Source organism: Heliangelus exortis, chromosome 17, assembly GCF_036169615.1.
Source record: "Heliangelus exortis chromosome 17, bHelExo1.hap1, whole genome shotgun sequence".
Classification (NCBI taxonomy): domain Eukaryota; kingdom Metazoa; phylum Chordata; class Aves; order Apodiformes; family Trochilidae; genus Heliangelus; species Heliangelus exortis.
This window is the reverse complement of record NC_092438.1, coordinates 11,771,615-11,784,926: the sequence shown is the minus strand read 5'-3', so window position 1 is coordinate 11,784,926 and position 13,312 is coordinate 11,771,615. Positions and strand designations below refer to the sequence as shown.

Below are 13,312 nucleotides of genomic sequence, written 5' to 3'. Positions count from 1 at the left end.
CAGGGTAGCAGCCCCCAGACTGCTGCCCTTACCCCGTGGCAGGTGACAGTGGTGACACTGCCTATTCCCTGGAAGCAGCACCACTGCCACTGCTCGATGAGGCAGTGCCTGCACTCTTGGTGCTGCCTTACCTTGCTGCATCTAGCTCTGAGCACCTCTCAATTAGTGACTTTTATCTTGTGCCAGCACCCCTGAACAAAGACAGGACTTCTTGAGTGCATTTTATTTGGTCTCCACATCACAGCAAGAACAGCCACACAGGTCTTTTTCAACCATATACTACTTATTTGCATAATTTTTTTCTTTAAAAGAAATGCTGCAGATCCTTAGAAAAAAAAAAAACCAAACCCAGAGTTAAAATAGGTGCACACTAGAAACAAGGAATCCACTTCTTAAAAATCAGTACAACTTTTTTTTTTTTTTTTTTTTTTTTTCCCCTGGCAGAATTAGATTGGTGCACTTGGTACTCAGTGCTAGAGCTAGTGCTGAAGATGATGCCAGAGCATGAACAATGATTTCTTTTCCTTAAGTCATTACAGTATTAATTCAGTTTAAAATCAATAACAGTAGTCATGTGGCTCAACAAATAAAACCAGGTAGGTAAAAGAATATTGCACATGTATATCCAAGCAGCATTTAACCACAACACACCCCGTCCCCGGGATACTGCCCCGATCTGTAAGAAAATAGTGCAATGGCTCAGCCCTGCCCGGTGCCCGCCCGGGGGCTGCCGCACCCCCACCCAGCCCTGCCCACTCACCCTCCTCCAGCCCTCGCTCTGCCGCGCTGCTCCCGCGGCTGCTCCGCACACAGCGCCCTCCGGGCTCCGCAAAGACACCAGCGTGAAGTGACTTTGAAGCAGAACAGGATTTCAAAACTGGATTTCTTACTTTTTTTTAAGGTCTGACAGGGCTCTGCAGCCCGAGCTGTCCTCACCCTCGCAGGCGCTTCGGTCAAGTCCTCAGCTGCCGCCTCAGCTCATGCACCAGGCGGGATTGGCCAGAACTTGCTCCATTTTGTAAAAGCTCAGCCTTCAGCACAAAGGCAGAATCTGTACTTTACCCAGCATACTGTTACTCGAGGCAAGGGCATTAAGACCCTTGTTTATTTTATGCAATGGGAGAAAAGTACTGAAATCCACTCAGGTATGTAAGTGGAGTGCTTCTGAATGCTTGAAACCTGCAGTAACCCCCACCTCTTCTTCCAGCTATGGTTGCACAACATTGGTGTTACACTCTTGTGTTTGACACGAAATACATGATCCCTGTTCCTGAGATAAACTGTTCAGAGCTTTGAGCACAACATCTGGCATGTGGTCTGTTACCATCTTGGGACTTATTAAAATGCTGCTGAAGACTGTTTCGTTTGACCATCTTGCTGTGTATTTAGTATCTGAAGACCACAACCTGAAGAAAAAAACACACCACAAATGAAATGTTTCAGACTGTCAGTGCTTGATGCCTGGAACAGACAACCTGGAGCCTCCTGACCCTGCACAGGGAGGAACTGGAACCTTCCCACAGCAGGAAGGGGCTCCCAGAGTCCTGCAGTTCAACCTTCAACAAACAGCTGGAAACGCTGCTGTTCAGTCCCTGAAGGCACAACTAGGCCAAGAGAGTGAAAGAAGCACCAAATAATCCTGCTCAAAAAAAAGAGGGACTACAGCCTGAGCAAGGGGGCTGAGGGGTTAAGCACAGAATGGTCACACAATGCCAAATTTAAGGAGCAAGTCACAGCAGTACACACATGTCCCAGTCTAATTAGGAAAACACCATGATTAACTGCTCTGCTGGGGAGCAAATGAAGGAAAAGAAATTAACAAAGTAGAAGACCAGCCATTAAAAAAACCCTGCCACTCACAGGAGTGAAAGTGTCTAACTTGTAAAACTCATGATACTGTTAAATATTTGAAGCTTAAATAAAATACTAATCTGCTAGAATGGGAGGAAAAAACCTGCATTTCTTCTCCAGTCCTTTCCTTCTCTCTTTTTCAGAACAAAACCCGGGAGCTCACCAAGTATAGTCAAGTCTGTGGGCTGTTTCAGTTTGTTTTGTCTAAAAAACAAGCCCCATAAAAACCCTCAACCCCCTAAACACAGCACTTCCCCAACAAAAGCACAATCCTCACCCTTCCAGCAGTTTCAGAGTTTCTGTTGTCTTTGTCTCATGGTCCTGCATCCACAGAAGAGCAGCAAAGGACAGGAAGCAAGAGGCTGCATGGGCACACTGCTTACTGAGGCAACTATATCTCTCCAGCCTGGTATTATGGGCAATATTTCTCATCACCAATACTCATATGACCGCAAATAATGAGGTATTTTGTTATCACTTCACCTCTACCAGGACAGAAGACTGCCAAGATTTGCAGTCTCAGGTTCAGCTCTGGCACACTGCAGTTCTACCTTACAGTCTTACTGTTAAAAATCCTCTCCTGAGCACATCAGTGTGTGGGCAGAATAAGGTACACAGACATCAAAAGAAACAGTTTCCAAGGCTGTTAAGTCAAACAGAGGCAGGGAGGCACAGAATAAAAACTGAAAACACATACTTTGAAAGCGAGAAGCAGCTTTAAGTGGATTCTAGGAAAACAAGACAATGTATTCATTATATTCATTATCCTACTTGCCTCTTAGAGCTGGATTCTTCTACAATATGGATAATCTTTCCAGGAAGATAGAGATGAGGATACTGAGGTGGTGAATGTGGGTGTGATTCATCCTCAAGGGCGTTGTATGAAGGTGACCGATGAACCATTAAACTCTCCTCAGCCAGAAGTGGCTGGTTGAGGGCATCTTGGTTTCTTCCATCCAGCTCAGTTGGGAAGTCATCTGGATCTCCTCCAAATACTTCATACCAACAACCACGCAGCAAAATCTGGTACTGAATTCAGAAAGAAAAACAGTTAAATTGAAGTTTGGCACCTCTTCAATTATCTGATTCTAGTTGTGTGCACACATCAGGAACTGCAATGAAATGATTAAAAATGACCACATGCACGTCCTCCCCAACCTTTCTGTTTGATACAATCTCCTTGGTGAATTTTCCCCATAAGGACTCTGTTTCACTGATACCTAAACCAAGCCACGAGTAACACTACAGAAAACATTGCAATCTTTACCTGTTGAATTATTCTGTGTGGATTCTGCTCTGCCAATTTACATTCTCTTGCACCTGTAACTTTTAACTGCCCATCATCTCGTTCTGCATTTACAACATCACCCAGGCCCCTCACATGACACCTGACCCTAGGACCCCATGGAAATCTTGCAAGTACAACAGATTTAACTTCACTTGTTCAGAAGTGGCAGTTTTGAATCTTTAAGCCACTTCTCTGTACCTCCAGTAGCATCTTGCCTGAAAACACACTGCTCCAGCACTGTTCAAAGCTGTAACAGCAAAGAGGCAAACACCACCATAACAGGAGTATTTGCTTTCCAAAAGAGCTCTGAAGGTAAAATTTAAATAAAACCACTGATTTGTTTACTTACTGATACAAATGGTTATTGAGGTAAGTAACCTTACTACTTGTTATCATTTTAGCTTGTTTGGTTTGGATTTTGTTTATTCCTTCTTTTAATTTTTTAATGGTTTCCTTTACCAGCAAAACTAGCAAGCAAGCTGATCACTTCAGGCCTTGGATATTGTGCATGGGATCTTCCAGGTCTTGTTGAATCTTAATTTCTAACAAGACAGCATTATAGGACTAACACAAGTGTCACTAAATTAAAAACAAACATTTTGTTCCAAAACAATTGTAACTCTCATCATTAAGATCAAAACACACACACCAGTTGTCACTGGGTTTAGCCCAGCTAACAATTCCACTGACTTTAAACCAGGAACTGTATTTAGTTACCTTGGGTCTGTTGCAATTTGCCACAATTCTCACTATTCTCCTCTTTAAATCCTCCATGTTGGGCATACTCAGCCTGTTTAAACACACATAGAGCAAAGTGAAGAAAAGCCTCCTGGCCTCTGCAATCTGTGCTGCTTTGACAGAACAATCCAAAAATATTCCATCTCACCTTGCAACAAGGTCCTTTCCAACAATGACTGAAATAATGAAGTGCTTGGTGTAATCTGCAAGTGACTTGCTTAAGAAAATAAAAGAGACAACCTTTAGATACAATAAAGAGAGAGACACATTATAATTCACTAAAAATACAAATATGTGGCAACAGCAGCAGCATTTGCAGTCAGTTCTTCAGTAGCCTTTCAGACCTACTTGCTACAGAGTCACTTCAATGCTGACTGTAGCAGTATGTGTACATGTCAAACAGGCCAACTAGACTAGTCAGGAGTAACAAAACAAAATTCAGTCATTTTATCTCTGAAATCTTTATCTTAAACTCTAACTATACTAACAGTCAATTAACTAGATATGTTTCTGCAATATTTCCCCAAGAACTTGCCTGTAACTCGAGATGGAACAAATCTCATTCTAGCAGAGAATGTGTAAACAAAGTCTTAACAGTCAAGCCCAGATTTAGCATCTCATGTATTTTGTCAACAATCTTAAAGACTTTTACATTTTAGATAGAGAATCAAATAACAGAAGTCTCATATTTACCTTAAAAGTCCTCCTGGAGGAGAAAAGGCATAACATCTTAATGTTGGGAAAGAATTTCTGAGCATGACTGCCAATATAGCAGCTGTTCCAGCACCCAAACTGTGACCAACTATCACAAGTTTATATTCCTATAGACAGAAAGAGTAAAACACAGATGGACATGGAAAGAGCTTTGTGTAATTTTTCTGGCAAATCAAACTATTTGGAAGGCAACTTACTGAAGCAATGGTGAATGCCTTGTTTAGAATTCCTTCATTTATGAGCTTTCGATAGATGTAATTTGCAGCTTGAGTTATTCCCTACAAGACAGCATTTAAAGTTAGAAAAGAAGGGTTTATGGATCTAAAGTGTGATACATGTATATTTTACACACAACACCATCACAAAACAACTTTCTTTTTGCAAAGTTGGTCTTCTCTTTTAACATGGTCCTGGCAGAGATCTAGCTATAACTAAGTGGTCTTGTAAGTAATGGTTAAATAGATTTTGGGATAGTTATTAATGACATTAAGTCTGACAAGAGGATTAAAATTCTACTTTGGAGTCCCAGAGGCAGTATTTGATGCAGCAACCAAATCACTGAAATAATTTGTGCAATCCATCTCACATAGATAGTACTCTTCTGCTCACTTTTTATAGGTGTTTATAGCTCTCTTACTGCAAAAGGTGATCTGTAAAGAGCTATAGACTGCACACACCTTATGCACAAAGCCATTCTCTAGAACATCCTCCAGTGTCAAGTCTTCACAGTCTGCTGACAGATCAGTGAGAATGTCCTGCAAACAAGAGCTTTATCAGACCTCCCTGCAGGGCTTCATGGTTTCATGTGTCAGGATTATCATCAACAAGTTGACTTCCAAGTTTGTAAGCAGCACAACACAACCCACCACAAACCACTGCCTCAGCAAACACATGGAGCAATCACAATTCTGATCCCAGCAACTATTTCCAAGCTGCAAACAGAGACTTTTCAAATGCACCTCCACCCACAGTGAGAAGGAATCAGCACTGCTGGCTCTCCATACCCTCTTCCAGTGGCACAGGGAATATTACCCATCCAAGGACAGGAGGGTTAACAACTGAAGCCTGGCAGACTCATACCTGTGAGTTATTTTCACATGTGCCAACATAACAGCATATCTTCTAGATCCTAGGAGTTCACCCATTTCTATAAAGCAAATTACTTGTATCAGATGGATGATACCTCAAAAGACAGGGTTCCTCTCACTGCAACCACAATAGCTTCTTTTTTGTGATCCAGTGCAACAAAAAATGGAATCTCATAGATCTGGAGAGGAAAAAATGTAATCAGTAAAGACACCAACACTTTGTAAGAGTAAGCATTTGTTTCCACCTTCTGGAAGGTCTCTCACTGAGCTCTCTATTGTATTATGGAATGAAGCCAAACTATTTTCTTATCAAGTTACTTTAAGTCTTTTTTACAATACTGAGAAAGATTTATAGCAATGTTGTTTTTTTCTTTACAGTTTCTTTAGATTAGAAAACCAAATCAGAACATAATGTTTTGGGGCCTGTTTTCATTTGGCTTTGCATCTTGCACTTTTTAAATGCTCAAGGGCAAACTAAAACTTCACCCCTTGCTTTCACAGAATTAATCACCAATTGTCTGCCCAGATTGTTTTACCTTGTTATGGAAACTGATATGAATGAAGTCTCTGTACTGCAGTCCTGTTATTTGCAGGATGGATCCAAAGTGAAAGTTATGACGATCACTGCCAGTTATATCAGAATCTGTTGGTCTATTTCCACAACTAACAAACAGAAGAGAAAAGGTTTCATGTTCCAAGGTTTGAGTTTCCTTTCAAGGAATCAAACTCAATTACATTTGCAGAAGGATTTCTGCCAGGAACCAAAAGCACTTTTTTTTTTTTTCTTGCAATAGTACCAGTACAGTGATACAAGATGTCACCTCTGCCCACAAGCTGGTTCTGCCTGAGCAGAATTAATTCTAATTATTCCTTTGTCATTTTGCTAAAGGAGTTCTATTTAACTCAAATCAGAACCTTTTCTTACGAAAAAAATGCTTATCTGTTTCTCAAGTTGGAAAGATTCTGGAATTCTGTTTCTACTGAATTTCTAAAAGACAACTCTACCAGTCAGTCTCATGTATTCCTGAGTGATATAATTGAATGCATCAAAGATACAGTTATTGAAGCAATTTTATTTCTGCTAATTATTTAAATAAAAGGAAGCTATGTGGCCTGAAGCTTTTGATCAAACCTACCAGTCACCACTCAGCTTACAGAGTGCAGTAAATGGGTTGGTGTATATGTAGTAGGGCCAACCATAAGCAGCTGCAGCAAACAGCATATAGTGAGCAGCATTCTCCAGCTCAATATCCAAATCATCTGCCTGAAAGCACACAGGGAAGAAAAGGAGGAAAGAGAAGGAGAAAGGTGTGTTAGGCAGCCCCAGAATAAAAGCTAAACAAACACTAATGAAAATCAGGGTGCAACAAAACAGGTACTATCCAAAACTCAAGGTCTAAGAGGAACTGAAAACAGCCACTATATTCCCAGAAAAAGTCTGTGTTTATTTACACAGCTACACACCTCAAGAATGTTGAAAAGCTCTCAATAAATCATTTTCTTTCAATACTTACACACTGATAATAGTGTATATTTTGTATATACAATGTATATTTTTTTTATATTTTGTATATACAATGTATATTTTTGTATATACAATGTATATACACTTTGTATAAAAAAATTCATAGTTTCCAATACTGAAAACAACATTCACTCCAAATATGTTACTTAAGGATGTCAAAGGAACGGCTGGAGAGCCTGTAGCAGATCTCTCTGATAGACTTTTAAAGCATGACCCATCATCCATGGCTGGATTCAAAAGGAAGCTGACAGAAATGCACTGACTGAAGTATAATTATATAATTCCAAGAAACACAGACCAAAATAAAGTAAAATAATTTACAAAAGCATTTTACCAGAGAAGACTAGCAAAAATCAATTAGCAAACTGTAACTCATCATCTGCAAGCATTTAAGAGATGCTATTTTTCCTTCTTTGCCTGGATACTTGCAGCAGACAGAATTTAAACAAACCACAATACTAAAAGATTAGGCTTTTCAGTTCTATGCAAATAGTACAAATATTAATTTTCCTTCTGTTCCTTTTCTCTCTCAGCTCTTCAGCAATGATCAAATGTCCTAAATGGTTGCTTTTTGCACATAATTCCCTGTTCATATGTAAGTTCTGTTCAAGCAAAAGCAGACAAATGTTTTGACTGCAAACTAATCAAGATGCTTTCACTGCATTTATTAGTAATTTAGATTCTTGTGCAATTTTATAGTAGTATATAATCTTGTTAAAAAAAAACAACAAAAAACCCCAAACCAAACCAAACAACAAAAAAAAAGCCCAAACCACAAAGAACTGCATTCCAATTTGATCTGGCATCATCTCCTACAGTAATTGTACAAGAGGCTGCAACAATCCTATCTTACCACAAGAGATGATGGAGAATGGCAAAGGACTTCTTCAGGATCTTTTGGGCAACTTTCCATTTTATCTTGCTCTTGATGGAGCAGAGTCAAACCAGCTGCTATGTCACTTGGCACCAGATCAGTGTCCTTTACAAAGAAAAACGAGTGCTTAAAACCATCCCGTGCCTCAACATGACAAAACTATTTCATATGGCAATGCACATGGATTTACATTTTTTTCAGTTTCTATAAATACACTTCACTCAGAGACAATGTGCATCAGAGAAACAGGTGTCACAGCAGCCTCTGACCTCCCACCTCTCCTGTATAAATTGACTGTTTTCTTCAGTAAGACTGATGTCAATTCTACACATAAATTTCACCACTTCACAAAATATCTGACCGAGGACTTGCTCAGCCAATGGCAAACAATGATCCAGACACTGCTGATCACTGTTCCACACCACTATGTGAAAAGTATGTTCCACTGTTCCACACCACTATGGTCACAACAACTAAGAAGGATTTCACACAGGAGAAACCTGAATGGTTTTTATTCCTCTATCTGGGGCAGTCATCTCACCATGAGCTGCATTTATCCTATAAGCTCCTGAGTAGGCTGCAGCTATAAATCAGCATGTCCAGATACCTCACAATAAACAAGTAGTCTTGAAATCACCAACAGAATTCAAAATCAACCTTGAACTGTGACTTCCCAAGCAGTAGGTGATGTACATCTGAGCTACATCAACACTGAGCAGACTCTGATTTGGCAGATACTTTCTGTTTCCAAAAAAGCAACTTTCTGCATGTGCACACTGTAGTCTGGTATGTGCTCAGAGGGAATCAGAATGGGAAGGGTGCCTCAGCATCTGAGAGGGAAAACACCAATTTTTTAAAGTTAAAAAGTAGTCTAACTCCTTACTCATTGTCTGTAGGGAAAATTGCTTGATTATCACATTTTGAGGGAAAGAAACTCACCCTTGTTCTCCTGACTAGCTGTTCACCTAAGAAAGAATACAGTTTTCTCATAGCCCTTCATGCTTGTGAAGGGAGAGAAACCTTTGTTAAAGGAAAGGGAAACCAGTGTTGTACACCTTGTATCAGGATCACCTTTAATTTTGAAATTCAAAACCTGATTTCAAGGCTGTACCTCTGGCTGAACATGTGTGTTGCAATGTCTGCAAACTCAGAGTTAGTCAAAACAAAAGAAAAGTTTCCCCTCTTACCGAAAAGTAGTTGCGGAAAAGCTCTGCTATGCTTGTAAAAGCCACCCGATGGTCGTCATCCTGCACAATGCAGCAACACAGTAACCTGATCCTTTTCTCCCAGACTTTGGTGGCACTGTTCTTCACATTGTACAGCAACTGTCCCGACTGGCTGCTTTCCAGGTTCCGAGTTACACTATCAGTCAGGTAAAACGTTTTTTTCCCCCCAAGTGGATCAAAGACGATTACAACACCAATGATGGTGAAGATGATGATAACCCAGCTGCAAAACAGAAGGACGTGGGATAAAAAGACTGTGAAACCAGACACTTCTGATAAGTATGTAAGAAAACACAAGATCTTATCAGATAGGAAGCAATGTTAGGTATGAAATACTGCATGAGCAGAATCTGTTACTGTCTTAAGGGTGAATACTTTGTTACCAGGCTTTCAATCCACTAGGCACAAGCACAAGGTGTCAGCTCATTTCATGTCGGGCACCAAACTCAAAATCACAGCCTTGTGGTTTGGAAACAACAACCCAGAGGTATGAAAGCTCCATTTTGCACTACCAGTTCACTGATCTAGTTACAATCTTCTTCACATTTAACCACTTTTCTATACTCCAATCTACCCATCCCTCTTACCCTTTCTGGTCCTCACTTCCTTTCTTTCACTCTACCACATGCTCCCTCAAGGCAAGAAGCTCAAGCTTGTTTAGGGAAGGGTAGCAGCTCATTTTAGCTGCCTTGATTTTAAAATTCTCCTTTCACAACCAAAACCCATCTATGAGAAACCACAATAATTTAAAAGAAATATCAAAGTCTCCACCTGGGGATATGGCCTTCAATGAACATACAAAAAGCATGTAGCAGTATTTTCCATTTCAGGTACAGTATCAAGCATAGATTTGAGGGGAGGTACCTTTACCTTGCAATAATTGTCCCAATGATGGCATTTATCACAGCCTTCTCACAGTGCACACTGCTGTCTGACACCCATACAGCTCCTACAATAGCCCAGATGAATTCAGGCAAATAGAGAAGCAGACGTGTATAAAGTAGCTTGGGAAGTGATTTTCTTGGGCCAGGATTAGAAATTGTTCCTGAAATTACAGGGAGGATTTAAACCAAAAGCTGTTTACAAATGCATCTCGAGTATGTAAAATCCTACCTGAATACAGGAACTTTCTGAGCTTTACCAGAAGCATGGAACTTAACTGACACCCTGAAGTATTTTCATACTACTGGAAAGCTGTCACCGAAGAGGAGAAAATGAAAACAGCAATGGGTTTAGAGCTGTGATTTTTAGAATCTCTCTACCAATACCACAAATCACAGTGGTATTGTTCTGCAGTGAACAGACAGTTCTGCAGTGAAGTTCAGGCAGTAGTGCTGTGCCCAGCATAAGCCAAAGTGGGACACTAGAGCACTGGCTCACCTATTGCTCCTTAAGACTTTTATTAGTGTTCTATCTAGCTTTTTGTTGGCTACATATTTAATTTTTAGATGCTACTTTGCTGGACTAAAATGACATTTTGTTTACCAAGTCACTAAATAATAAATTAATTCATATTTTTATTCAGGACAACAAAAGTAGGGCCATAACCTGGACAAATACTTCTTAGACTATCTTCTATATTGTTAACCTAATAACCTCTTTTTTTTAGTATGTTTAGGCAATAAAAAGTAATTGTTGTCCAGCTCAGCTCCTTAGACCAGTTTGTTGAACACAGGGTAATGAGGTGGAGGGTTGTACACGTTCATGTGTAGGTAGGATAATTTGTAAAGGCTTAAAACACTGCAGAACAAAAACAACTTTGGAAACTGTTTTCCTGCTGTAAAGCTGTGGCTCACACCAATGACAAAGCTGTTTAAAAAGCCCTTGATAGAGTGGCTGCTTATTCCCATTCCTGGGTTGTAGCCTGTCCTGCAGCAGGATGGTTGCCTACACACACACACAGTCAGGTGGAACTGTGGCTCCTGAAAACCACCCACCTTCCAGCACCACAACCCAGTTGGGTTCACCACTGGCATCACTACTGCCCACATCAGTACAGTGCAATGGGTGGTGCAAGAACCATTGGTCCCAAGCTCACACATTACAAAGCCCAAGGCATCTCACCAGTCATTTTCTTGGAAATTCATCCTCAAAATTTTTCTATTTCTTGCTCTACTATTAAATCAAACAAGGCTCTTTTCTTCCTGCTATTTACAGTTACATCCCTTATCTCCTCAACTTTGATATCAACAGTGTAACTTGGCTAATGTGTCTTTCCCTCCCCTAAAACCAGTAGCTAGATTCACAGCTAGGATTCTGGCCACTCATTTCTATGGGTAACCAGAAGTTGTACTGGGGTCCTTACTTCTGTTCAGCCATTTACTTCAAGCTGTAAATCCTATTCTATTTAACAGTACTTCATTGAATTAGTTTTCCTGCAACATTTATATGGATCTCTTTTGCATGTGTGATTTTTCCCAATCAATCCACTGCATATAATGAACTTTCACAAGACATGACTAAATTTGCCTGTGCAGGGCAAAGCAAACATGGTAGTTCAGATGAGAAAATTATTTTGGATAAATTCCCCTAAATTCCTGTCAGAGAGGTTGAGCATTGTTCCATTCCAGATCGTGTATAAACGGTGAATGCAGAGGAAGTGTTCAAGATGCTGTGATGGCAGTGAACATCTCACCATTACCTGCACTCTCATGTCCATTTATTATTTTAAATTCCTGACTAATAGAGATAACACTACTAAAGCAAAGAGATGAATTCTGACAGTTTGTCAAGTCTGACAACCATTAAAGAAAGCAGTTGGGATTTTCTTTAGATGTTTTTCTTTTCACCTCAATTCCAGATTAAAAGAAACATATATATGACAACCCAACTAGATAAATGTAAAATATTAACTATTTACCTTGCATACTGACATATACAAGAGCAGACAATGCACATATTATAGAAGCCAGGAGAATGAGGAGGACGAGCAGGTAGCTGCGCAGTAATCCTCCCCCAGGACAATTAAAATGCCCCTTATGGACTGTGTAGAGAGCAAGAATTCCAATCCACCTACAGGGCAGTAAGATAATAAAAGTTACAGTTGGAAGGGGAAAGTGCATACTGCAAAGCGATCACCTGATAAGTCGCTTTCATCTCAGTGAAAACATTAAAAGAAAGGAGTTGTTATGTAAGGGATTGGTCAGAATAAAGTGACTACAGGGTCCTCAGCGGCGAGGAGAACGAAGTCATCTGCACCAAACTGCCTCGATGCTCATTTCCACAGGTGCCAAGGAACCCGAGGGGATCTAAACAAAGGGACCGTCACGTTAATTCTTCAAGTAACGTAAACCGCATTAGCAGCAGGCAGCGGTGAAATACACCCAGGTCATTCCGGCTCCGGGCGCACGGAGGGGACGGCACTAATTACACTAATTACACGGGGCTGCAATATTATGTAAGGCACGGGGATCCGCTGCCATACCGCCGCTCTCCTCACCGCCTGCAGTGCAACCCCGAGGCCGGTCAGGAGCGGGCGGGCCTCAGGCCGGCAGCGAGCGGCCCCGGGGTGAGGCGGCGAGAGCCCTTCCCGCCGGGCTGCCCCATCCCCCCGCGCCGCCTTACCACACCAGCCTGACGAAGAGCTCGAAGGCCCCCGGGAGGACGAAATCGTCGCTGCCGATGGCCCAGCGCCTCCCGAACACCACCAGCCCCGGCATCCTGCGGCTCGCCTCTCGGTACCGCTGTCCCCCCGCCCCCCGGGGCCCTCCCGCTCCCTCAGGCCACACCCGGGGGCCGGCGCTGCGTCACGGGACCGCGGTGTCATCACGCGAGGCCGCCACACCCCGCCCTTCCCGCCCAGGCCTCGCACCACGCGCGTGCGCGGTGCCCGCCTTGCCCCGCCCCGGGCGCATGCGCGAGGAGCCAGGCGTGGGTCGGAACCGATCCCGATCCCGGCGCTCGGAACAAAACACCCAAAACCCGCCCGTCCGCCCACGGAGCACCGGAACCGGCAGCAGTGCCGCGCAGCCGCAAGGGAAACAGGGTCAGCACAAGGGTGGGGTTGAG

General features: G+C 41.9%; 1 protein-coding gene and 1 long non-coding RNA gene across 2 annotated transcripts; both read right to left on the bottom strand.

Annotated features, from left to right (window-relative positions):
* Positions 1–208: 208 nt before the first annotated feature.
* On the bottom strand, positions 209–897 carry LOC139803966 (uncharacterized). Its single transcript, XR_011729238.1, has 2 exons — positions 761–897; positions 209–325 (listed from the first exon to the last, which is right to left on the bottom strand). It is a non-coding gene; the product is annotated as an uncharacterized lncRNA (long non-coding RNA).
* A 171-nt stretch (positions 898–1,068) lies between these two features.
* On the bottom strand, positions 1,069–13,054 carry DAGLB (diacylglycerol lipase beta). The gene is made up of 15 exons (XM_071760644.1): positions 12,869–13,054; positions 12,165–12,316; positions 10,175–10,349; positions 9,266–9,527; positions 8,058–8,183; positions 6,816–6,943; positions 6,216–6,342; positions 5,775–5,858; positions 5,269–5,346; positions 4,789–4,869; positions 4,571–4,698; positions 4,026–4,094; positions 3,857–3,929; positions 2,627–2,880; positions 1,069–1,406 (listed from the first exon to the last, which is right to left on the bottom strand). The coding sequence occupies exons 1-15, from the start codon at positions 12,961–12,963 to the stop codon at positions 1,208–1,210; spliced, it is 2,031 nt and encodes a 676-aa protein (XP_071616745.1). The 5' UTR covers positions 12,964–13,054; the 3' UTR covers positions 1,069–1,207.
* Between the last annotated feature and the right edge of the window lie 258 nt (positions 13,055–13,312).